This window comes from Oncorhynchus mykiss, chromosome 24, assembly GCF_013265735.2.
Source record: "Oncorhynchus mykiss isolate Arlee chromosome 24, USDA_OmykA_1.1, whole genome shotgun sequence".
Taxonomy (NCBI): domain Eukaryota; kingdom Metazoa; phylum Chordata; class Actinopteri; order Salmoniformes; family Salmonidae; genus Oncorhynchus; species Oncorhynchus mykiss.
In genome coordinates, this window is record NC_048588.1 from 29,664,177 (window position 1) to 29,691,331 (window position 27,155).

At 46.6% G+C, this 27,155-nt stretch overlaps 1 protein-coding gene across 1 annotated transcript in view; it reads left to right on the forward strand.

Annotated features, from left to right (window-relative positions):
• LOC118944007 (stress protein DDR48-like) overlaps nucleotides 1–27,155 on the forward strand; it is an 87,287-nt gene continuing 60,132 nt past the window's right edge. Inside the window, exon 1 of the mRNA XM_036961095.1 lies at nucleotides 1–134. Coding sequence (XP_036816990.1) covers nucleotides 1–134 — 134 coding nt within the window. The remainder of the gene's footprint in view (nucleotides 135–27,155) is intronic.

Consider the following 27,155-nt stretch of genomic DNA (forward strand, 5'->3'; position numbering starts at 1 on the left):
ATGATCCCCAGCCTGGGGCCTCCGGCGATGATCCACGCAGCAACGGTCCCCAGCCCGGGGCCTCCAGCGACAGTCCCCAGCCCGGGATCTCCGGCGATGATCCGCAGTCCAGAGCCTCAGCCGATGATCCACGGGTCAGTGCTACAAAGGCGGAGGGATCAGAAGGGGGGCGGCGACCAGAACCAGAGCCGCCACCGATATTAGATGCCCACCCAGACCCTCCCATATAAGATTAGGTGTCCGTCCGGCCGGGGGGTACTTAGTTATCTTTGTTTTCTTTAGTATTTTGGTTAGGTCAGGGTGTGATGAGAGTGGTTTGTTAGTTTTTGAATTGTCTATGGGGTTTTGTATGTCTAGGGGTTTTTGTAAGTCTAGGTGTTTATATGTCTATTGTTGCCTGAATTGGTTCTCAATCAGAGGCAGCTGTTTATCGTTGTCTCTGATTGGGGATCATATTTAGGTATCCATATTCCTTGGGTATTTTGTGGGTTCTTATTCTATGTTAACTTGCCTGTTCTGCACTTCTCATATTAGCTTCACGGTTCATTTTGATGTTTTGTTTAGTTTGTTCAGTGTTCTTTCTTTAATTAAAGAAGTATGTACACTTACCACGCTGCTCCTTGGTCTCCTCTTTATGACAACCGTGATAACTATATTGATTACTATAAGTTGTGGGACACTGTTGCTTAACTTGGCTTAACTGGCATATAATTACAGATGTACTTCCTCGGGTTAGAAGGAAAAGGCTAAGTCCAGAAGATCCATGCAAACTGTCAATTATTTAGGCATAGCGTTGTATAGCAAGCATGTGGTCTTTTGGCACTTACTCACACTGTTGTACACAACACAAGAACAAAAGTTGAGCTGCTGACAGATGCAGGCTTGCATCAGGTGGAATGGTGCGCTTATAACTCAAGTCTGTGAAACCACGAGAGGGAGCGCAAGGCCGTGTGTAGAAGATTGTCAATCAACGATTGGGCTTTTCCACAGTTGTAGAATACTATGCTACACACTAGTATCCCTTGATCATGTGTAGTACTTACTATAGAATTATGTAGTAAACTGCAGAATACTACAGTAATGTCCACAAAATCACTACTGTGTCCGCAAAAACACAAGTTTTTTAAACTATAGTAATACTAAAGTATTTAACATATATCCCATTCATTCCCATTCCCCATATCCAAGTTTGTGCCTCCCATGAGTGAGAAACTTACATGCCAAGTATAGACTGTTCCCTACAGGTTATAGAAAAGACTCCAGAATTACCTACCTAGAAGTTATGGAAATTGTGTTTTTTTAATATTTGTCCAGAGGTTTCCTCAAGGAGAAAGCCCCCACTTCTATGCTGAAGATAATAAAACAAAAACAGTACGGTAATGTCCGCAAAAATATTTCAGTAATTACTATAGTATACACTATAGCTTTTTTAAACTATAGTAATACTACAGTATTTATACTACTGTATTGATCAACTGTAAATACTACAGTATTCTACAGTCATATCCGTAAAAACAATAAAGTAAATACTACAGTAAAGTCCTCGAAAACACTACAGTGAATACTTTATTAAATAAACATGGTAATGCTACAGTATTCATGTCATAGTGTACTACAGTATTTTTGCATGTGGGAATGTCACATTGCCTTGCTTTAGTACAGAATGACAGCTTGGATCACTATGCTTTGTAAGTGTGAGGGAAATATGGGGGGTACAGTTTTGCATAACGATGTCACTCCATACCTCCCAACAACAGGTGTGTGTGTGTGTGTGTGTGTGTGTGTGTGTGTGTGTGTGTGTGTGTGTGTGTGTGTGTGTGTTTAATAATAATACATTGATGCAGTGGAAACCAGATAGGCCTGTTGTTTTCCCATTCTCAGATTAAAAGCTTAGAGTCACTAGAGACCTTTTCCCTCTGTCCCTCTCTCTCTCAAATGTTTTCTGTTTGCGTCTGTCCCTCTCTCTCTCTCTCTCTCTCTCTCAAATGTGTTCTGTTTTTGTCTCTCCCCCTCTCTCTCTCTCTCAAATGTTTTCTGTCTGTATGTCTGTTCCCCTCTAAAAAATGTTCTGTCTATCTCAACTGTTCTCTGTCCTCGTCTCTCTCTCTTTCCTTAGGCTATTTAGCTTTGTCATGCTAATTTATTTGACATTTCTCTTTTGCACGGCTGCAATCAGTTTTAGAATGAGTTCCAAAGTGTACATCTAGGTATACAGTGTTGCAGGTACACAGGGAAATAAGTGAGAGGAAATGTACTTGATTAAGCTGAGCTCAGCTGTCAAGCACTCTGCTGCACTCTCTGAAGTCTCCTTCCATCTACCTTTTCCCGCTGCTCCCTAATTGCGCAGTGGTCTAAGGCACTGCGTCTCAGTGTAAGAGGCGTCACTACAGTCCCTGGTTCAAATCCAAGTTGGGAGTTCTATAGGGTGGCGCACAATTGGCCCAGGTTTGGCAGGGTAGGCCGTCATTGTAAAAAATAATTTGTTCTTAACTGACTTGCCTAGTTAAATAAAAATTGGTGAATCAAAATTCCTTTAATTCACTCAGAAACTATTCCACTTTTTTCACTGTCAAATCCGAGGTGAAATACTAACTATGGTGAAAAACTGACTGAGGAGGAGAACTGAATGAGATGGAGGACTGACTGATGTGGAGGACTGACTGAGGCGAAAGACTGACTCAGGTGGAGGTTTGAGGTGGAGGACTGACTGGGGTGAAATACTAACTGAGGTGTAGGACTGACTGAGGTGGAGGACTGACTGAGGTGGAGGACTGACTGAGGTGAAATACTAACTAAGGTGAAAAACTGACTGAGGTGGAGGACAGACTGAGATGGAGGACTGACTGAGGTGGAGGACTGACTGAGGTGGAGGACTGATTGAGGTGGAGGAGTGACTGAGGTGGAGGAATGACTGAGGTGGAGGACTGATTGAGGTGGAGGACTGACTGAGGTGGAGGACTGACTGAGGTGGAGGACTGACTGAGGTGGAGGTTTGAGGTGGAGGACTGACTGAGGTGGAGGATTGAGGTGGAGGACTGACTGAGGTGGAGGACTGACTGAGGTGGAGGACTGACTGAGGTGGAGGACTGACTGAGGTGGAGGACTAACTGAGGTGAAATACTAACTGAGGTGTAGGACTGACTGAGGTGAAATACTAACTGAGGTGGAGGGCTGACTGAGGTGGAGGACTGACTGAGATGGAGGACTGACTGAGGTGGAGGACTAACTGAGGTGAAATACTAACTGAGGTGTAGGACTGACTGAGGTGTAGGACTGACTGAGGTGAAATACTAACTGAGGTGGAGGGCTGACTGAGGTGGAGGGCTGACTGAGGTGGAGGACTGACTGAGGTGTAGGACTGACTGAGGTGAAATACTAACTGAGGTGTAGGACTGGCTGAGGTGGAGGACTGACTTAGGTGGAGGACTGAGGTGGATGACTGACTGAGGTGATTAACTAACTAAGGTGGAGGACTGACTGGGGTGAAATATTAACTGAGGTGTAGGACTGACTGAGGTGGAGGACTGACTGAGGTAGAGGACTGACTGAGGTGGAGGACTGACTGAGGTGAAGGACTGACTGAGGTGAAGGACTGACTGAGGTGTAGGACTGGCTGAGGTGGAGGACTGAGGTGGATGACTGACTGAGGTGATTAACTAACTAAGGTGGAGGACTGACTGGGGTGAAATATTAACTGAGGTGTAGGACTGACTGAGGTGGAGGACTGACTGAGGTAGAGGACTGACTGAGGTGGAGGACTGACTGAGGTGAAGGACTGACTGAGGTGAAGGACTGACAGAGGTGGAGGACTGACAGAGGTGGAGGACTGACAGAGGTGGAGGACTGACATAGGTGGAGGACTGATTGAGGTGGAGGACTGACTGAGGTGAAATACTAACTGAGGTGTAGGACTGACTTAGGTGGAGGACTGACTGATGTGGAGGACTGATTGAGGTGGAGGACTGATTGAGGTGGAGGAGTGACTGAGGTGGAGGAATGACTGAGGTGGAGGACTGATTGAGGTGGAGGACTGACTGAGGTGGAGGACTGACTGAGGTGGAGGACTGACTGAGGTGGAGGACTGACTGAGGTGGAGGTTTGAGGTGGAGGACTGACTGAGGTGGAGGATTGAGGTGGAGGACTGACTGAGGTGGAGGACTGACTGAGGTGGAGGACTGACTGAGGTGGAGGACTGACTGAGGTGGAGGACTAACTGAGGTGAAATACTAACTGAGGTGTAGGACTGACTGAGGTGTAGGACTGACTGAGGTGAAATACTAACTGAGGTGGAGGGCTGACTGAGGTGGAGGGCTGACTGAGGTGGAGGACTGACTGATGTGGAGGACTGACTGAGGTGGAGGACTGACTGAGGTGGAGGACTGACTGAGGTGGAGGTTTGAGGTGGAGGACTGACTGAGGTGGAGGATTGAGGTGGAGGACTGACTGAGGTGGAGGACTGACTGAGATGGAGGACTGACTGAGGTGGAGGACTGACTGAGGTGGAGGACTGATTGAGGTGGAGGAGTGACTGAGGTGGAGGAATGACTGAGGTGGAGGACTGATTGAAGTGGAGGACTGACTGAGGTGGAGGACTGACTGAGGTGGAGGACTGACTGAGGTGGAGGACTGACTGAGGTGGAGGTTTGAGGTGGAGGACTGACTGAGGTGGAGGATTGAGGTGGACGACTGACTGAGGTGGAGGACTGACTGAGGTGGAGGACTGACTGAGGTGGAGGACTGACTGAGGTGGAGGACTAACTGAGGTGAAATACTAACTGAGGTGTAGGACTGACTGAGGTGAAATACTAACTGAGGTGGAGGGCTGACTGAGGTGGAGGACTGACTGAGATGGAGGACTGACTGAGGTGGAGGACTAACTGAGGTGAAATAATAACTGAGGTGTAGGACTGACTGAGGTGTAGGACTGACTGAGGTGAAATACTAACTGAGGTGGAGGGCTGACTGAGGTGGAGGGCTGACTGAGGTGGAGGACTGACTGAGGTGAAATACTAACTGAGGTGTAGGACTGACTGAGGTGAAATACTAACTGAGGTGTAGGACTGGCTGAGGTGGAGGACTGAGGTGGATGACTGACTGAGGTGATTAACTAACTAAGGTGGAGGACTGACTGGGGTGAAATATTAACTGAGGTGTAGGACTGACTGAGGTGGAGGACTGACTGAGGTAGAGGACTGACTGAGGTGGAGGACTGACTGAGGTGAAGGACTGACTGAGGTGAAGGACTGACTGAGGTGAAGGACTGACAGAGGTGGAGGACTGACAGAGGTGGAGGACTGACATAGGTGGAGGACTGACATAGGTGGAGGACTGACATAGGTGGAGGACTGATTGAGGTGGAGGACTGACTGAGGTGAAATACTAACTGAGGTGTAGGACTGACTTAGGTGGAGGACTGACTGATGTGGAGGACTGATTGAGGTGGAGGACTGACTGAGGTGGAGGACTGAGGTGGAGGACTGAGGTGGAGGACTGAGGTGGAGGACTGACTTAGGTGAAAACTAACTAAGGTGTAGGACTGACTGAGGTGGAGGACTGACTGAGGTGGAGGACTGACTGAGGTGAAATACTAACTAAGGTGAAAAACTGACTGAGGTGGAGGACAGACTTAGATGGAGGACTGACTGAGGTGGAGGACTGACTGAGGTGGAGGACTGATTGAGGTGGAGGAGTGACTGAGGTGGAGGAATGACTGAGGTGGAGGACTGATTGAGGTGGAGGACTGACTGAGGTGGAGGACTGACTGAGGTGGAGGACTGACTGAGGTGGAGGACTGACTGAGGTGGAGGTTTGAGGTGGAGGACTGACTGAGGTGGAGGACTGACTGAGGTGGAGGATTGAGGTGGAGGACTGACTGAGGTGGAGGACTGACTGAGGTGGAGGACTGACTGAGGTGGAGGACTGACTGGAGGACTGACTGAGATGGAGGACTGACTGAGGTGGAGGACTAACTGAGGTGAAATACTAACTGAGGTGTAGGACTGACTGAGGTGTAGGACTGACTGAGGTGAAATACTAACTGAGGTGGAGGGCTGACTGAGGTGGAGGGCTGACTGACGTGGAGGACTGACTGAGGTGTAGGACTGACTGAGGTGAAATACTAACTGAGGTGTAGGACTGGCTGAGGTGGAGGACTGACTTAGGTGGAGGACTGAGGTGGATGACTGACTGAGGTGATTAACTAACTAAGGTGGAGGACTGACTGGGGTGAAATATTAACTGAGGTGTAGGACTGACTGAGGTGGAGGACTGACTGAGGTGGAGGACTGACTGAGGTGAAATACTAACTAAGGTGAAAAACTGACTGAGGTGGAGGACAGACTGAGATGGAGGACTGACTGAGGTGGAGGACTGACTGAGGTGGAGGACTGATTGAGGTGGAGGAGTGACTGAGGTGGAGGAATGACTGAGGTGGAGGACTGATTGAGGTGGAGGACTGACTGAGGTGGAGGACTGACTGAGGTGGAGGACTGACTGAGGTGGAGGACTGACTGAGGTGGAGGTTTGAGGTGGAGGACTGACTGAGGTGGAGGATTGAGGTGGAGGACTGACTGAGGTGGAGGACTGACTGAGGTGGAGGACTGACTGAGGTGGAGGACTAACTGAGGTGAAATACTAACTGAGGTGTAGGACTGACTGAGGTGAAATACTAACTGAGGTGGAGGGCTGACTGAGGTGGAGGACTGACTGAGATGGAGGACTGACTGAGGTGGAGGACTAACTGAGGTGAAATACTAACTGAGGTGTAGGACTGACTGAGGTGTAGGACTGACTGAGGTGAAATACTAACTGAGGTGGAGGGCTGACTGAGGTGGAGGGCTGACTGAGGTGGAGGGCTGACTGAGGTGGAGGACTGACTGAGGTGAAATACTAACTGAGGTGTAGGACTGACTGAGGTGAAATACTAACTGAGGTGGAGGACTGACTGGGGTGAAATATTAACTGAGGTGTAGGACTGACTGAGGTGGAGGACTGACTGAGGTAGAGGACTGACTGAGGTGGAGGACTGACTGAGGTGAAGGACTGACTGAGGTGAAGGACTGACTGAGGTGAAGGACTGACAGAGGTGGAGGACTGACAGAGGTGGAGGACTGACATAGGTGGAGGACTGACATAGGTGGAGGACTGACATAGGTGGAGGACTGATTGAGGTGGAGGACTGACTGAGGTGAAATACTAACTGAGGTGTAGGACTGACTTAGGTGGAGGACTGACTGATGTGGAGGACTGATTGAGGTGGAGGACTGACTGAGGTGGAGGACTGAGGTGGAGTACTGAGGTGGAGGACTGACTTAGGTGAAAACTAACTAAGGTGTAGGACTGACTGAGGTGGAGGACTGACTGAGGTGGAGGACTGACTGAGGTGAAATACTAACTAAGGTGAAAAACTGACTGAGGTGGAGGACAGACTGAGATGGAGGACTGACTGAGGTGGAGGACTGACTGAGGTGGAGGACTGATTTGAGGTGGAGGAGTGACTGAGGTGGAGGAATGACTGAGGTGGAGGACTGATTGAGGTGGAGGACTGACTGAGGAGGAGGACTGACTGAGGTGGAGGACTGACTGAGGTGGAGGACTGACTGAGGTGGAGGTTTGAGGTGGAGGACTGACTGAGGTGGAGGACTGACTGAGGTGGAGAATTGAGGTGGAGGACTGACTGAGGTGGAGGACTGACTGAGGTGGAGGACTGACTGAGGTGGAGGACTGACTGAGGTGGAGGACTAACTGAGGTGAAATACTAACTGAGGTGTAGGACTGACTGAGGTGTAGGACTGACTGAGGTGAAATACTAACTGAGGTGGAGGACTGACTGGAGGACTGACTGAGATGGAGGACTGACTGAGGTGGAGGACTAACTGAGGTGAAATACTAACTGAGGTGTAGGACTGACTGAGGTGTAGGACTGACTGAGGTGAAATACTAACTGAGGTGGAGGGCTGACTGAGGTGGAGGGCTGACTGAGGTGGAGGACTGACTGAGGTGTAGGACTGACTGAGGTGAAATACTAACTGAGGTGTAGGACTGGCTGAGGTGGAGGACTGACTTAGGTGGAGGACTGAGGTGGATGACTGACTGAGGTGATTAACTAACTAAGGTGGAGGACTGACTGGGGTGAAATATTAACTGAGGTGTAGGACTGACTGAGGTGGAGGACTGACTGAGGTGGAGGACTGACTGAGGTGAAATACTAACTAAGGTGAAAAACTGACTGAGGTGGAGGACAGACTGAGATGGAGGACTGACTGAGGTGGAGGACTGACTGAGGTGGAGGACTGATTGAGGTGGAGGAGTGACTGAGGTGGAGGAATGACTGAGGTGGAGGACTGATTGAGGTGGAGGACTGACTGAGGTGGAGGACTGACTGAGGTGGAGGACTGACTGAGGTGGAGGACTGACTGAGGTGGAGGTTTGAGGTGGAGGACTGACTGAGGTGGAGGATTGAGGTGGAGGACTGACTGAGGTGGAGGACTGACTGAGGTGGAGGACTGACTGAGGTGGAGGACTGACTGAGGTGGAGGACTAACTGAGGTGAAATACTAACTGAGGTGTAGGACTGACTGAGGTGAAATACTAACTGAGGTGGAGGGCTGACTGAGGTGGAGGACTGACTGAGATGGAGGACTGACTGAGGTGGAGGACTAACTGAGGTGAAATACTAACTGAGGTGTAGGACTGACTGAGGTGTAGGACTGACTGAGGTGAAATACTAACTGAGGTGGAGGGCTGACTGAGGTGGAGGGCTGACTGAGGTGGAGGACTGACTGAGGTGAAATACTAACTGAGGTGTAGGACTGACTGAGGTGAAATACTAACTGAGGTGTAGGACTGGCTGAGGTGGAGGACTGAGGTGGATGACTGACTGAGGTGATTAACTAACTAAGGTGGAGGACTGACTGGGGTGAAATATTAACTGAGGTGTAGGACTGACTGAGGTGGAGGACTGACTGAGGTAGAGGACTGACTGAGGTGGAGGACTGACTGAGGTGAAGGACTGACTGAGGTGAAGGACTGACTGAGGTGAAGGACTGACAGAGGTGGAGGACTGACAGAGGTGGAGGACTGACATAGGTGGAGGACTGACATAGGTGGAGGACTGACATAGGTGGAGGACTGATTGAGGTGGAGGACTGACTGAGGTGAAATACTAACTGAGGTGTAGGACTGACTTAGGTGGAGGACTGACTGATGGGGAGGACTGATTGAGGTGGAGGACTGACTGAGGTGGAGGACTGAGGTGGAGTACTGAGGTGGAGGACTGACTTAGGTGAAAACTAACTAAGGTGTAGGACTGACTGAGGTGGAGGACTGACTGAGGTGGAGGACTGACTGAGGTGAAATACTAACTAAGGTGAAAAACTGACTGAGGTGGAGGACAGACTGAGATGGAGGACTGACTGAGGTGGAGGACTGACTGAGGTGGAGGACTGATTGAGGTGGAGGAGTGACTGAGGTGGAGGAATGACTGAGGTGGAGGACTGATTGAGGTGGAGGACTGACTGAGGAGGAGGACTGACTGAGGTGGAGGACTGACTGAGGTGGAGGACTGACTGAGGTGGAGGTTTGAGGTGGAGGTTTGAGGTGGAGGACTGACTGAGGTGGAGGCTTGAGGTGGAGGACTGACTGAGGTGGAGGACTGACTGAGGTGGAGGACTGACTGAGGTGGAGGACTGACTGAGGTGGAGGACTGACTGAGGTGGAGGACTAACTGAGGTGAAATACTAACTGAGGTGTAGGACTGACTGAGGTGTAGGACTGACTGAGGTGAAATACTAACTGAGGTGGAGGGCTGACTGAGGTGGAGGACTGACTGAGATGGAGGACTGACTGAGGTGGAGGACTAACTGAGGTGAAATACTAACTGAGGTGTAGGACTGACTGAGGTGTAGGACTGACTGAGGTGAAATACTAACTGAGGTGGAGGGCTGACTGAGGTGGAGGGCTGACTGAGGTGGAGGACTGACTGAGGTGTAGGACTGACTGAGGTGAAATACTAACTGAGGTGTAGGACTGGCTGAGGTGGAGGACTGACTTAGGTGGAGGACTGAGGTGGATGACTGACTGAGGTGATTAACTAACTAAGGTGGAGGACTGACTGGGGTGAAATATTAACTGAGGTGTAGGACTGACTGAGGTGGAGGACTGACTGAGGTAGAGGACTGACTGAGGTGGAGGACTGACTGAGGTGAAGGACTGACTGAGGTGAAGGACTGACTGAGGTGAAGGACTGACAGAGGTGGAGGACTGACAGAGGTGGAGGACTGACAGAGGGGGAGGACTGACATAGGTGGAGGACTGACATAGGTGGAGGACTGACATAGGTGGAGGACTGATTGAGGTGGAGGACTGACTGAGGTGAAATACTAACTGAGGTGTAGGACTGACTTAGGTGAAGGACTGACTGATGTGGAGGACTGATTGAGGTGGAGGACTGACTGAGGTGGAGGACTGAGGTGGAGGACTGAGGTGGAGGACTGACTTAGGTGAAAACTAACTAAAGTGGAGGACTGACTGAGGTGGAGGACTGACTGAGGTGGAGGACTGACTGAGGTGGAGGACTGACTGAGGTGGAGAACACACTGAGTTGTAGGACTGACTTGGGTGGAGGAGTGAATGAGGTGGAAGAATGACTGAGGTGGAGGACTGACTGAGGTGGATGACTGACTGAGGTGGAGGTTTGAGGTGGAGCACTGACTGAGGTGGATGACTGACTGAGGTGGAGGTTTGAGGTGGAGGACTGACTGAGGCGGAGGACTGACTGAGGTGAAGGATTGAGGTGGAGGACTGACTGAGGCGGAGGACTGACTGAGGTGGAGGATTGAGGTGGAGGACTGACTGAGGTGGAGGACTGACTGAGATGGAGGACTGACTGAGATGGAGGACTAACTGAGGTGTAGGACTGACTGAGGTGGAGGACTGAATGAGGTGGAGGACTGAGGTGGATGACTGACTGAGGTGCTTAACTAACTAAGGTGGAGGACTGACTGGGGTGAAATATTAACTGAGGTGGAGGACTGACTGAGGTGGAGGACTGACTGAGGTGGAGGACTGACTGAGGTGGAGGACTGACTGAGGTGAAGGACTGATTGAGGTGGAGGACTGACTGAGGTGGAGGACTGAGGTGGAGGACTGAGGTGGAGGACTGACTTAGGTGAAAACTAACTAAAGTGGAGGACTGACTGAGGTGGAGGACTGACTGAGGTGGAGGACTGACTGAGGTGGAGGACTGACTGAGGTGGAGAACACACTGAGTTGTAGGACTGACTTGGGTGGAGGAGTGAATGAGGTGGAAGACTGACTGAGGTGGAGGACTGACTGAGGTGGATGACTGACTGAGGTGGAGGTTTGAGGTGGAGCACTGACTGAGGTGGATGACTGACTGAGGTGGAGGTTTGAGGTGGAGGACTGACTGAGGCGGAGGACTGACTGAGGTGAAGGATTGAGGTGGAGGACTGACTGAGGCGGAGGACTGACTGAGGTGGAGGATTGAGGTGGAGGATTGACTGAGGTGGAGGACTGACTGAGATGGAGGACTGACTGAGATGGAGGACTAACTGAGGTGTAGGACTGACTGAGGTGGAGGTTTGAGGTGGAGCACTGACTGAGGTGGATGACTGACTGAGGTGGAGGTTTGAGGTGGAGGACTGACTGAGGCGGAGGACTGACTGAGGTGAAGGATTGAGGTGGAGGACTGACTGAGGCGGAGGACTGACTGAGGTGGAGGATTGAGGTGGAGGACTGACTGAGGTGGAGGACTGACTGAGATGGAGGACTGACTGAGATGGAGGACTAACTGAGGTGTAGGACTGACTGAGGTGGAGGACTGAATGAGGTGGAGGACTGAGGTGGGTGACTGACTGAGGTGCTTAACTAACTAAGGTGGAGGACTGACTGGGGTGAAATATTAACTGAGGTGGAGGACTGACTGAGGTGGAGGACTGACTGAGGTGGAGGACTGACTGAGGTGGAGGACTGACTGAGGTGAAGGACTGACTGAGGTGAAGGACTGACTGAGGTGAAGGACTGACATAGGTGGAGGACTGACATAGGTGGAGTACTGACTGATGTGGAGGACTGATTGAGGTGGAGGACTGACTGAGGTGGAGGACTGACTTAGGTGAAAACTAACTAAGGTGGAGGACTGACTGAGGTGGTGGACTGACTGAGGTGGAGGACTGAGGTGGATGACTGACTGAGGTGCTTAACTAACTAAGGTGGAGGACTGAGGTGGATGACTGACTGAGGTGCTTAACTAACTAAGGTGGAGGACTGACTGGTGTGAAATATTAACTGAGGTGTAGGACTGACTGAGGTGAAGGACTGACTGAGGTGAAGGACTGACAGAGGTGGAGGACTGACAGAGGTGGAGGACTGACATTTGTGGAGGACTGACATAGGTGGAGGACTGACTGAGGTGTAGGATTGATTGAGGTGGAGGACTGACTGAGGTGAAATACTAACTGAGGTGTAGGACTGACTGAGGTGAAGGACTGACTGAGGTGAAGGACTGATTGAGGTGGAGGACTGACTGAGCTGAAATACTAACTGAGGTGTAGGACTGACTTAGGTGGAGGACTGACTGATGTGGAGGACTGATTGAGGTGGAGGACTGATTGAGGTGGAGGACTGATTGAGGTGGAGGACTGATTGAGGTGGAGGACTGATTGAGGTGGAGGACTGACTGAGGTGGAGGACTGATTGAGGTGGAGGACTGACTGGTGGAGGACTGATTGAGGTGGAGGACTGACTGAGGTGGAGGAGTGATTGAGGTGGAGGACTGATTGAGGTGGAGGACTGACTGAGGTGGAGGACTGATTGAGGTGGAGGACTGATTGAGGTGGAGGACTGACTGAGGTGGAGGACTGATTGACTCCCTCTGGGTTGTCATTGGGTTTCTTCTCAGCTTCAGTCTTCTTTGTTTGATTGTTTGTGCTTTGTAAGTCAATGATCTGATGATATTGACTGACAACTCATATGACAGCATTTTTAAGTTCCGTTGTCTCAGACCTCGTTTGTGTGTGTGTGTTCCTTCCTCTCTCTGTCAAGGTCTGGCAGTGGGCTACTCTGGCTGGTTATGTTTAGAGTTTTAGATTCACATGATGCATGCTGTTTAAACAGCTTGCTGAGTGCTTTGGTGGGTCTGACAATGTCAATAATTTCTACAGTAACTCAGTGTGTGTAAGTGCCTGCCTGCCTGCGTGCGTGTGTTCCGTCATTTCTCTGCTAAGGTCCAGCGGTAGGTTACTCTGGCTGGTTATGTTTAGATTTTTAAATTTACACGGCACATGTTGTTTAAACAGCTTGATAAGTGCTTTGGTGGGTCTGACAATGGCAATAATTTATAGAGTAACTTACACACATCACTTTTCTAATCTGAAACTGAACAATACCCTTTACTCTGATATGCTTTTGAGTGCTATGAAGTGGGTGGTTATCCATCTGTTTCAGCCTTTGTTTGCAGAATCAGCAACGGAGTAGGTTATTATTGAAGAAAATTATACAACTGCGAGACACAACAAATGTGATTTGATGTAGTCTGACAACGCCTTTAAGATGTATGTATTGTATCCATCCCTCTGGGAATTAAAACTAAACTGCATTAGGAAAGGATGAGTGAGTACAGATGTAGGTTCTTAATTTGAGCCAGTTTGCTACAGCAGGAAAATAATCCTGCATCAACAGGAAATGTGAATTATAATGTGGATTATAATTAGTGGAAATGTTTGTTGGGTTTGATACATTTTTTGTAAAGGAACTTTAAGTCGGAAATGTCAAAATTGGAAATTACAAACTTCAGAAGTATTTTTACACCTCAAATACATTAAACGTTTTTAATATCCTGAATGTTCTCCTGCAACAGGGTGATTAAATTAAGATCCTACATCTGTACATCCCTATTTCCCAGCTCCAGGCATGGGATCCGTGGGGGAATGCCGCCCCTTACCATTTTAATCACATGCACATATTTCTGCTTGTAAATAAAACATGCACTCATAGTGATGTAATTAGAATGATTTATGGAGAAGAGACATTGAATAATTTAGTAGCATCATTACACAGATTATATTTATAAACTCACTTTGTTACATTCACCTAGATTCATAATTGTATTTTTTATTTATTTTATTAACTAGGCAAGTCAATAAGGACAAATTCTAATTTACAATGACGGCCTACCCCAGCCAAACCCTAACCTGGACAGCACTGGGCCAAACCGCCCTCTGGGATTCCCAATCACAGCTGGTTTGGGATACAGCCTGGAATTGAACCAAGGTCTGTAGTAACACCTCTAGCACTGAGATGCCATGCCTTAGACCGCTGCACCACTCGGGAGCCCCAAAAAAGAGAGTTTTCCCACCCTCTCTCCTTGGAAACACACAAATTAATTATATTAATATATATTATATTAAACATATGGGTTCGAGTTCTCCGTGTGTAAAGCCTGCGATGGCACGTGTTGCACGCATTATATCTCTATAGAGTACAGTTAGAGGGCAATGCTGCTGCTCACAGCCAACTTAGACGATCCCTACTAGGGTTGTTTGACTCTGGTTATCAAGGGCCACAGAGTACACATTTTCACTTGTTTAATGTGCATTGCGGTAAGGTGCTTTTCGCTTTCCATACACAATCATTGTGGTGTAGGTTATTACCTGAGATACCATTTTTGTTTGGCCCAAGTCTCTCTCTTTCGCTCTCTTTCTTGCTGCCTGACAAACAAAACAAGTGTTTATTCATTATCAACCCAGCAGTGTATTTTCCGAGTACTGAGTTCACTCCCCTCTCAGTAAAAGTGTCTTAAACACTCCTTTCCTATATGAACCCATAATGAGTGTTATATTGAGGGTGGAATTAGAAGCCAGTGTCTACATGAATAGTCTCTCTCTCTCCCTGCGCTATCTCCGGTCCAGCCGGAGCCTAGCTACAGTATATGCAAAAGGGAAGCGTACAGTAAGCTTCTTAAGGGATTTCTTACGTCTGTACTGCCTCCAAAAAACAAATACAGAGGACTGAGTTTATAGACAAATGCAAAGGCCTAAGACAAAAAAAATAGGCCAATACATATTTGAATGAAAAGGATGGTGAGAGAGAGAGGGAGGAGAGAGAGGGGGGAGAGAGGGAGAGAATGAGGCAGAAAGAAGGAGAGAGAGAGAGGGGGAGAGAGAAAGAGGTGGAGCGAGAGAGAAGGGGAAAGAAAGGGAGAGAGAGAGAGGGAGAGCTAGATGAGTGCTAGTGAATGTGTTAGTCATTACAGACTCCTTCAGTCAGCTTCTGCTGCTGTTCCAAGGTCAGTCACGAGGCACAGTTTTGATTTAAATTTGGTTGAATTATCATCTAACGTGAATTCAACATTAAATCAACAAAAAATGTTGCCGTGTCATTGGATTTAGGTTAAAAGTATGGTGCAAAAAATATATATATATATTTTTCCACGTTTTTTATTGTTGATTCAACCAGTTTTTGCCGAGTCGATAGTATCACTGTGGTTTTACTTCTTATTAAGTTTCAGTTCAATGATTATTCATTAGTTGTGTAGAACCATCAATATCATCCCATATTCATGTGCTACTCGAAAGTAGGAGGCTCTGAACTATCCAACTCAGGAACAATGATGAGCTTCCCACTCGTATTAACCAGTTGGAAACTCCATTTAGCTTTTTTTTTACATCCAAAACTCTGAAATAAGACGCATCCAGGAACTTTCCAGGTGTTTCTTTGTCCCAAGTTTCTCAGCATCCGATAAGGCAGATAGCACATTAATGGAGCATCTTCAATATAACCAATCGCCTCAAAAAACGGTTTGTATTATGGTAAGTTACAGTGAAGTCCTGTTTAGCTCAGTAACTCACAGTGACTGGGTTTGGAGGTCAGTGGATGCCAATGGCCAGAGTCCAGTCAGGAGTAAAACAGCTCTGGGGTTAGTTCCAGAGACCTTTATCTCACTCCAGAGTCCAGTCAGGAGTAAAACAGCTCTGGGGTTAGTTCCAGAGACCTTTATCTCACTCCAGAGTCCAGTCAGGAGTAAAACAGCTCTGGGCTTAGTTCCAGAGAGCTTTATCTCACTCCAGAGTCCAGTCAGGAGTAAAACAGCTCTGGGCTTAGTTCCAGAGACCTTTATCTCACTCCAGAGTCCAGTCAGGAGTAAAACAGCTCTGGGGTTAGTTCCAGAGACCTTTATCTCACTCCAGAGTCCAGTCAGGAGTAAAACAGCTCTGGGCTTAGTTCCAGAGAGCTTTATCTCACTCCAGAGTCCAGTCAGGAGTAAAACAGCTCTGGGCTTAGTTCCAGAGACCTTTATCTCACTCCAGAGTCCAGTCAGGAGTAAAACAGCTCTGGGGTAAGTTCCAGAGACCTTTATCTCACTCCAGAGTCCAGTCAGGAGTAAAACAGCTCTGGGGTTAGTTCCAGAGAGATTTATCTCACTCCAGAGTCCAGTCAGGAGTAAAACAGCTCTGGGCTTAGTTCCAGAGAGATTTATCTCACTCCAGAGTCCAGTCAGGAGTAAAACAGCTCTGGGGTTAGTTCCAGAGAGATTTATCTCACTCCAGAGTCCAGTCAGGAGTAAAACAGCTCTGGGGTAAGTTCCAGAGAGATTTAACTCAGAGGAAACATAGTTTAATTTATAGCCATGAGCAGGCATGAGATCATTCCTAGAGACCCTGACCCTTGTCCTCCCTGTTGGACTGGCTGCGTCGAGTCAGCAAACTCAATGGCGTGCTTCACTTTACAGTATGGGCAAAGTGATGATCCACCACAAGTTAAACTGTGTGTGTGTGTGTGTGTGTGTGTGTGTGTGTGTGTGTGTGTGTGTGTGTGTGTGTGTGTGTGTGTGTGTGTGTGTGTGTGTGTGTGTGTGTGTGTGTGTGTGTGTGTGTGTGTGTGTGTGTGTGTGTGTTACAGTTTTATGCATTCACAAGTGGAAATGCAGGGTCTTGGATACTTTTGTTCCAGCCCAGCACTAACTCACCTGATTCCAGTAATGGTGGGCAGTACATTACTGTCATCAACAGTTAGTGCCTGTAGCTCATCTGGACTATGCTTAATGACCATTAGCGTAAAGAATGGGAAAGAAAGGTTTGCGTGTTAACTTGTTGATGTAGTACATGTAGCATGCTGAGTACTTCAGTCAGGGTTGGATAAGCGCCTTTCATATGTACAGTGCATTCGGAACGTATTCAGACCCCTTTACTTTTTCCACATTTTTTTATGATTACAACCCATATTTTAAAATGGATGAAATCGTTTTTTCCCCCTTATCAATCTACACACAATTCCTCCTAATGACAAAGTAAAAACAGGTTTCCTAAATGTTATGCTGATTTAAATAAAACAATTGGCAGCGATTACAGCCTTGAGTCTTCCTGGGAATGATGCTTGGCACACCTGTATTTGCAGAGTTTCTCCCAATCTTCTCTGCAGATCCTCTCAAGCTCTGTCAGGTTGGATGGGGAGCGTCGCTGCACAGCTATTTTTAGGTCTCTCCAGAGATGTTTGACCAGGCTCTGGCTGGGCCCCTCAAGGACATTCAGAGACTTGTCTCGAAGCCACTCTTGCATTGTCTTGGCTGTGTGCTTATGGTCATGGTCCAATTGGAAGGTGAACCTTCACCCCAGTCTGAGGTCCTGAGCGCTCTGGAGCAGGTTTTCATCAAGGATCTCTCTGTGCTTTGCTTTGTTAATCTTTCCCTCGATCCTGACTAGTATCCCAGTCCTTGCAGCTGAAAAACATCCCCACAGCATGATGCTGCCCCCACCATGCTTCACCGTAGAGATGATGCCAGGTTTCCTCCAAATGTAACGTCTGGAATCCAGGCCAAAGTGTTCAATCTTGGTTTCATCAGACCAGAGAATCATGTTTCTCATGGTGTGAGTTTTTTAGGTGCCGTTTGACAAACTCCAGGCAGGCTGTCATGTGCCTTTTACTGAGGAGTGTCTTCCATCTGGCCACTCTACCATAAAGGCCTGATTGGTGGAGTGCTGCAGAGATGGTTGTCCTTCTGGAAGGTTCTCCCATCTCCACAGAGGAATTCTGGAGCTCTGTCAGAGTGACCATCGGGTTCTTTGTCACCCCCCTGACCAAGGCCCTTCTCCCTCAATTGCTCAGTTTGGCCAGCTCTAGGAAGAGTTTTGGTGGTTCTAAACTTCTTCCATTTAAGAATTATGGAGCCCACTGTGTTTTTGGGGAACTTTAATGCTGCAGAAATGTTTTAGCACCCTTCCCCTGATCTGTGCCTCGACACAATCCTGTCTCTGTGCTCTACGGACAATTCCTTTGACCTCATAGCTTGGTTTTTGCTCTGACATGCACTGTCAACTGTGGGACCTTAAATAGACAGGTGTGTGCCTTTCCAAATCATGTCCAATTAATTGAATTTACCACAGATGGACTGCAATCAAGTTGTAGAAACATCTCAAGGATGATCAATGAACACAGGATGCACCTGTGCTCAATATCGAGTCTCATAGCAAAGGGTCTGAATACTTATATAAATACTTTAAAAAATAATAATTTATTATACATTTGCAACAATTTCTTAAAACCTGTTTTTGCATTGTCATTATGGGGTATTGTGTGTAGATTGATGAGGAAAAAAAGCGTATTGAATCCATTTTAGAATAAGGCTGTAACGTAACAAAAAATTCAAGGGGTCTGAATACGGTGCGTACATGCTACCTAAGCAGCCATGTTTCTCCTTCTGTTGCCACCTCGGTGATCATCTCTCCCAGGGCTGTTAGCTTTCATTGCAGGTACAGGAGACGGGAGAGGTGGCTCATTGACTGAAACGGTTTCCTCGTTATTAATTTAGCATGTTTCTGAGCGGTTTGGAAGGAGAGTAGAGACACCTTCTCCAGGGTTCTGGCCAGCAGTGTTTCACTCTATTAGATGCTGTCCGGGGGCATAATTTATTAACATGATCCACGAGATGGGTGACGGGGGAGAGGGAGGCAGGGAGAGGAGAGGGAGGAGGGGGAGAGGGAGGAAGGTAGAGGAGAGGGAGGCAGGGAGAGGAGAGGGAGGAGGGGAGAGGGAGGCAGGGAGAGGAGAGGAAGGAGGGGGAGAGGGAGGCAGGGAGAGGAGAGGGAGGAGGGGGAGAGGGAGGCAAGGAGAGGAGAGGGAGGAGGGGGAGAGGGAGGAAGGTAGAGGAGAGCGAGGAGTGGGAGAGGGAGGCAGAGAGAAGAGAGGGAGAGGGAAGGGAGAGGATAGGAGGGGGGGACTAAAGGTATTGCTGGGCCGCCTGTCATGACACTGTCCGGGGTTTTAATTACACTACTGTGATTGCTGCCAAAAGACTGTAACAAAGAGTGTAATTTTTTATAGAGGTTTATAGAGGTTAGATAACCAACTCAACTCACTGTTTGATTTTAAAATACTGCAGCTCAGACTTTCTCTCACCCTTTTTCTCTCCCTCGCTCCCCTCTCCTCACCTCACAGCCCTTCATTCTCTAACCCTCCAACAGACTTCCCTGTGTTTTATTGTGATAAAACACTTTAATGACAGCTCGGTCTTGTAGCTCCATCAACTTTTCCGTGTCAGCCGTTTAGGTCCTGGGGTTTGGTTAGGTCCTGGGGGCCAATTAGGTCCTGGGGTGCGGTTAGGTCCTGGGGCCCGGTTAGGTCCCATGGGGTCTAGTTAGGCCCTGGGGTGTGGTTAGGTCCCATGGGGTCCAGTTAGGTTAAGTTCCATGGGGTCCGGTTAGGTCCTGGGGCCCGGTTAAGTCCCATGGGGTCCAGTTAGGTCCTGGAGCCCGGTTAAGTCCTGGGGTCCGGTTAGGTCCTGGGGTTTGGTTAGGTCCTGGGGCCCGGTTAGGTCCTGGGGTCCGGTTAGGTCCCATGGGGTCCAGTTAGGTCCTGGGATCGCATTACATCTGCCTGAAATGCCCAGGTGCATCATCAGGGTTGTCTCATTCAGCCTGACCCCCCGGGGTCAAGTAACACACATACACACATACATACACACACACACCAGGCCTTCATGTAACACACATACACACACATACATACACACACACACCAGGCCTTCATGTAACACCGTTGATCTGTGCTTCATTCTATAGTCAGTTGACTCCTGATATCTCCAGGAGTGAAAAGTATATATTTTTTCTTAATCGATTGTTGTCTGGTACTGTCATTTTCCCAGCTAGGTCCATCTACTTTAAGTCCTGCCTGTCTTCCCAGTCGCCTACTTGGTGTTTGAACTGATGACTGCTCATAATTTGCAGATGATTGTTGACAAATCAACCATGATTAAAGGTCAGGGCAATTGGTGACTGTTGTTTTTTTCGTAATCAGTGGCTGTATTGGAGGGAGAGTGTTTTTTCCTCTCCTAGGCAATCAGCAATTAATACCGGGAGGTGTGCTCTTCCCCTCTGCAAGGCAATTAGAAATTAGTGTTAGTACTTCAGTCTCCCCTATTTGCTCAGTGGCAGCTGTAAGCAGTGGTCTCATCGCAGAACTAAGATCGTCGCCGAAACAAAGACGGTTCTGACAGTTGTTGGAGGAAAGAAAGAGAGGAAGGCTCCACACCACTCTCTCGCTTGAGTACTATTTATAATTTTGCTCTTTTGTAGCTTTGGTAACTATGTGTGTGTTTTCTAAACATGTTCGCTCCTCTTCCTGTAGGCTTTACAGACGCTCCCCACCCCTTGGCTGCAAGCCTTCTAATAAATGTACCCTGTGCACACAACCCATGTGGAATTCCGGTTCTCTGGCAGCGTTTGAACTGCTGATCTGTGGTCAAGAATACAGAGTTCATCTCAGCCTATGATGCCCTTCAGTCCTTTGACTTTTTGGCCCTGATGGAAACATGGATCACCCCAGAGAACACTGATACTCCAGCTGCTCTCTCTTCATCTGACTACTATTTTTCTCAGTCTGAGAGCATCTGGTCGTTGCGGGGTTGGCACAGGTCTACTCATTTCTCCCAAGGGAAGATTTGTCTTTTCTCCCTCACTCACCTGTCCATCTCCTCAATTTAATCGCATGCTGACACTGTCACTTGTGCACAAGAGCTTAACATTGTTGTCATCTATCTCCCACCAGGTGCCCTTAGAGTCGTTCTGAGCGATTAACAAAAATTACTTCTTTTTTTCTCTCTGGTTATTAAACAACTAATTGACCGAAGTCCGTTGAATTATTTGAATTCCATTTCACCCCCCAAAAAATTGTGAGCTCAATGTGCACATTGCAGAGCTTCTCTAGCTTCTCTAGTTGTAGTTTCAACAAGCCAATATTTTACATAGTTTAGTGCATAAAACGTGGTAATTAACTACAGTGACCATAATCCATTGAACATCTACTTATCCGGTCTGTTTCTTTTATGCCTGATTTGGAAAAGAGAAGAATGCATGATCGCGAAGGACAGGGTTGGGGAGTAACAGATTACATGTAATCCATTACATTAAGGGACTTTTTTTTTTTTTACTGTAATCCTTTACATTACCAGCAAAAATATTGTAATCAGATTACAGATACGTTTGAAAAACTAGATGATTACTTTGAGGATTACTTTTAAATTCAGAAAGAATGTTTGCAAAAAAAAATATTTGACACTTCTCTTTTTTCTCAATAACTTTCAAATCAGCATTGAAAAAATGTGCAAGTTTAAATTTGTTCAACGTGAGCGAGTCTGACCATATGTCAGAGACAACTATGATGACACACCAAATGTGTTTGATAGACCGCAGGAATTGGATTTTGTAGGCTACAGTCCAAGATATGTCTTCCAATGGTGCGACTGCTGCCAGCATCCAAAGATTATCCAACTTGAATAAACTCTTGGAGGTAAGGATGTCAGTAGTGGTGTAGTCTACGGCGATACGGATATCACCTATTATTGATATCTATATAGCTCATTGATGTGATTCACACTACTGCTCTCTCATTTAGCTATTTGCGCCTTACGGATTGTGGTTGATGTGGATGGTTGTTCACAAATCTAAATGTGTATTTGAACCCAATAATGGTTGAATTCAAGATGTCTAAGCTGCCTATCAATCATCATTTTTGAAACCAGTGGACAGTCAGTGAAAAATGCGCTCTTGCAACAGCTACATAGTGTGAATCTCATCCTATGGAATAAAGTGAGGCTTTTATTGCTCAATCTAATTCATGCTGATAAAAAAACAGAACAGAACAGCGCAAACTGGCTCTAACCAGAATAGAAAGAGGAGTGGGAGGCCACGGTGCACAACTGAGCAAGAGGACAAGTAGATTAGAGTGTCTAGTTAGAGAAACAGACGCCTCACAAGTCCACAACTGGAAGCTTGTTTTGAGGGTACTACTCAATGAAGCTGCCAGTTGAGAACTTGTGAGGCGTTTGTTTCTCAAACTAGACACTCTAATGTACTTGTCCTCTTGCTCAGTTGTGCACCAGGGCCTCCCACTCCTCTTTCTATTCTGGTTAGTGCCAGTTTGCGCCATTCTGTGAAGGGAGTAGTACACAGCGTTGTATGAGATCTTCAGTTTCTTGGCAATTTCTCGCATGGAATAGCCTTCATTCATCAGAACAAGAATAGACTGATGAGTTTCAGAAGAAAGGTCTTTGTTTCTGGCCATTTTGAGCCTGTAATCGAACCCACAAATGCTCCAGATACTCAACTAGCCTAAAGAAGGTCAGTTTTATTGCTTCTTTATTGATTATTTTCAAAGGAGTAGAGGAGCCTCCTTTCTCAGAAAGGTATTTTGCCTTTAATGGATTGTGCTGTGACAAGAAGGGTTTCAACTTCATTCAACTGAGTTCTAAACCTCCTCTTGGAAGTAAACAAGGAAATGACATGTCTAATTTGATTATTCTTTTTTTTAATGGGTTCTTGGCACATTGAATTCACGGCAGAGCTCTTGAAAGGATTTCAGTGTAGTGGTTTTCTGATGAAATAGGTCTGAAAAGGTCCTGATTCCTAGAGTATGCCAAAGATTAAAGTTGGCATCCCTCAGGGCTTTTGGCAAGTCTGGGTTGCCTACTATAGGCGTGTGAGAACATATTTGGGAGGAAATGCCCAGGTATTTCTTACAGTCCCTCCACGCTAGTAGGGTGCTGTAAATCACAAAGGTTTTGGCTATGTTGCCCATGTCACTGAAGTTATTAATGAATATAATTGAGCTTAAGGGCAATGAACCACAGGATTGGGCTTCTATCTGAATCCACATTGACACTTGTCTGTTTGTGATCCATGTTAGCATGTTGCGGATTTGGGCAGACCAGTAGTACAATTGAAGGGAGGGAAGGGCAAGACCACCCTTAGATTCAGGTTTCAATAGAGTGGAAAACTTGATCCTAGGTTTATTGCCCCATATAAATTTGGTGATGCTTTGGTTAGTTGTTTTGAAAAAGGAAACTGGGAGATAGCATGGGAGCATCTGAAATAAATAGTTCAGTCTAGGGAGGACGTTCATACGGATGACATTAATTCTTCCTACTAAGCTAATTGGGAGGGAGATCCAGGTTTGGAGATCGTTCTTGATTCAATCGAGGAGTGGAAGATAATTTTCCTTGAAAAGGCTATTCAGATCTGGTGTTATGAAGATCCCGAGGTATTGAAACCCCTGTGTTTTCCATTGGAAAGGACATAGTGTCTTCATAGAGCTGGTGAGTGTAATATTGAGAGAGCAGACAGTGGATTTGTTAAAACTGATCTTATAACCTGAAAACTTGCCATACTGAGCAATTGTGTCTAAAATGAGAGGCAGGGATTTCTCAGGGTTGGATATGTAGAGCAAGACATCATCCGCGTAAAGCGAAATCTTGTGCTGCAGGCCGCCTGCAGAAACACCGATAATACTTGGATTGCTCCTTATCAGCTCTGACAGAGGCTCCGCCCCCAACAAGTAGAGCAGGGGGGACAGCGAGCACCCTTGTCTTGTGCCCCGTTCCAGAGGGAATCTGTTAGAGTTCAGTCCATTAGTAGTCACCATGGCATTTGAATGAGAGTATAGTGATTTGATCCATTTAATAATTGAACTTTTCTAAGACTGAAAACAGAAAGCTCCACTCCATCCTGTCAAACGCCTTCTCAGCATCCAGTGAAGCCAGCAGGACAGGGGTCTTCTGTGCGTTTACTTGATCAATAATAGCAAAAAGACGGCGAGTGTTATCAGAAAAGTATCTGTCTCTAATAAATCCAGTTTGGTCCACTTTTATTATTTTGGGAAGAAGAGTGTTTAGTCTTTTGGCGAGCAATTTGGTAATTATTTTGTGGTCAAAATCCAACAAGTTTATGGGCAGGAAGGACGAGCAGGATAGGGGGTCCTTGTCCTTTTTGAGCAACACTGTAATGCAAGCTGTGTGCATTGAGTCTGGGAGAACTCCGTTTTTGCAAAAATCCTCCAGCATTGGCATGAAGATAGGGATGAGCTGGGGCCAAAAAAGCTTTGTAGAACTCTCTGGGGAATCCTGGGCCTGGGGACTTATTAGGTGGCATGGAGGTAATTGCCTCCAGGATCTCCTCAGGAGTGAAGGGGGAGTTGAGATCTTCTTGGTCGAGTTCTGCCTCCGTGTGTTTTCTCTCAGAGGTATATAGTTTGCAGTAAAAATCATGAAAAGTTAACCTCTAGCGACGAGCAATCCCGTATCCGGGAGCGTAATCATAGCCTCAAGCTCATTACCATAACGCAACGTTTCCTATTCATGAAAATCGCAAATGAAATGAAACAAATATGTTGAAACACAAGCTTAGCCTTTTGTTAACAACACTGTCATCTCAGATTTTCAAAATATGCTTTTCAACCAAAGCTACACAAGCATTTGTGTAAGAGTATTGATAGCCTAGCATAGCATTAAGCCTAGCATTCAGCAGGCAACATTTTCACAAAAACAAGAAAAGCATTCAAATAAAATCATTTACCTTTGAAGAACTTCAGATGTTTTCAATGACGAGACTCTTAGTTAGATAGCAAATGTTCATTTTTTCCAAAAAGATGATTTGTGTAGATGAAATTGCTCCGTTTTGTTCATCACGTTTGGCTAAGAAAAATACCGGAAAATGCAGTCACTTACAACGGCAATCTTTTTTCCAAATTAGCTCCATAATATCGACAGAAACATGGCAAACGTTGTTTCGAATCAATTCTCAAGGTGTTTTTCACATATCTATTCGATAATCTATCAGTGGTGGCAGCTGGCTTCTCATCAGAAACAAACGTAAAAATACTGCAGCTGGAGATTACGCAATAATTGCAACGGAGGACACCAAGGTTTCGCCTGTAACATCAGTTCTGTGGCACTCACAGACAATATCTTTGCAGTTTTGGAAACGTCAGAGTGTTTTCTTTCCAAAGCTGTCTATTATATGCATAGTCGAGCATCTTTTCGTGACAAAATATCTTGTTTAAAACGGGAACGTTTTTCATCCAAAAATTAAAAGGGCTCCCCCTATATCGAAGAAGTTAAATTGATATTTTTTGGGTCATATGTGACCTCGTCCTATGCTGTTTGGATAGCCATGATTGTACGCTCTGACTGCTCTTCTTTTAATTGGTAAGCAAGCAATCTACTGGGCCTATTGCTATACTCATGGTATTTCTGTTTAGTAAAGAAAACTTTTTTTTGTATCTCCCGAGTGTAGTCCAAATTCAGTTTGGCTTTGGCTGCTGAAAGATGACTCAAGGAGGTGCTGTCTGGGGATTGTTTATGTATTTTTTCACAGAATTCCAGCTCCCTCTCAAGATCTAGCCTTCTCCATTGCTTTTTTCTTAGAGGAAGCATATGCAACTAGATGACCTCTTAGTGTGGCTTTAGCAGCGTCCCACATTGTGGCCGGAGAAACAAGAGAATCTTTGTTGTCTTGTGTGTAGTTGTCTATGTAGTCACCAATGTATGGAACGCTTCGTTTGATAGCATGGAGGTGTTGCATTTCCAGCTCTTTGACCTCGGGATGTTTTTGCAGAGGTCAAAGCGGAGGTGGACAAAGGCGTGATCTGAAAGTGCTATGGGTCCGATTGTACATGTGGCTGAATTTATGAAACTCTTTGGGATAAAAATGTAATCTATACGGGAGTAGGTGTTATGGACATTAGAGTAGTATGTATAGTCCATAGATGAGCTATTAGTCTCTCTCCAGATATCTATCAGTCCCATCTCTTTAGGAAGAGAGTTCAACATCTTTGCAGATCTAGGATTTGTGGTGGGGACTTGAGATGATTTGTCTAGGGTTGGGTTAAGGGTACAATTAAAATCTCCGGCCACCACGCCAAAGGAAACACAATGCTCATTGAACAGGGTTAGCATTTTTGACATGAAAGCAGGAGAATCTGTGTTAGGGGCGTATATGTTCAAGATAGTAATTGGTTGACCATATAGTGACCCAGTTATCAAAATAAATCTACCCTCTGGATCAGATATGTTTTTGTCAATTATGAATGGAACATTTTTATGGATAAGTATGGCTGTGCCTCTACTGTTTGATTTGAAAGATGAGAAATACACCTGTCCCACCCAAGCTCTGTGGAGTTTGGCATGTCCCGCATCACAGAGGTGTGTCTCTTGTAATAGCGCGATGTCTGCTTTTTCCTTTTTTAGAGCACATAGTATCTTTTTCCGTTTTATTGCATGCCCTAGACCATGGCAGTTCCATGTCAATAGATTTACGGTACTAGTCATCGTCATCAAACAGTAATCGAACTTTAGTGCAAGTAATCTCTGGGTAAAAGTGGATAGTAGTTACAGCTGCGTTCACATAAAAGGAAAATAAATGGTGTACATAAAATAACAACTCGACACATCCCGTTGGATCTATTACCCCCCATCTCAGTCTCAATTCTGTGTTCTGAAAAAAACTAAAAACCGGGAACAGTTAGCAACGCACAACGTCTCCCTCTCCCCACCAAAGAAATGCCTCATCCTCTCCACCCCGCATTGAGTAAATGACAACGTAGCCCCTGTCCAGACCACACTAAAAGAGGGAGAAAATAAAATCAATAGCCCAGTCTACATATACCTCCCCCAAGGGACATAGGGAACCCCAAGTAATAATAGCAACAGAAAAACAGGGAAATAAAAGTAGGCTGAAACATTAGTAGACCTAGGTTAGGCTATAGAGCCTATCCCTCTCAGCTAAAGGAAAATAAATATAAATTGGACGGCTATAATGACATTTAGCGGGGCGGGTGGGTCTTTGGATATCGGCTATATGTTGTCTTACCTC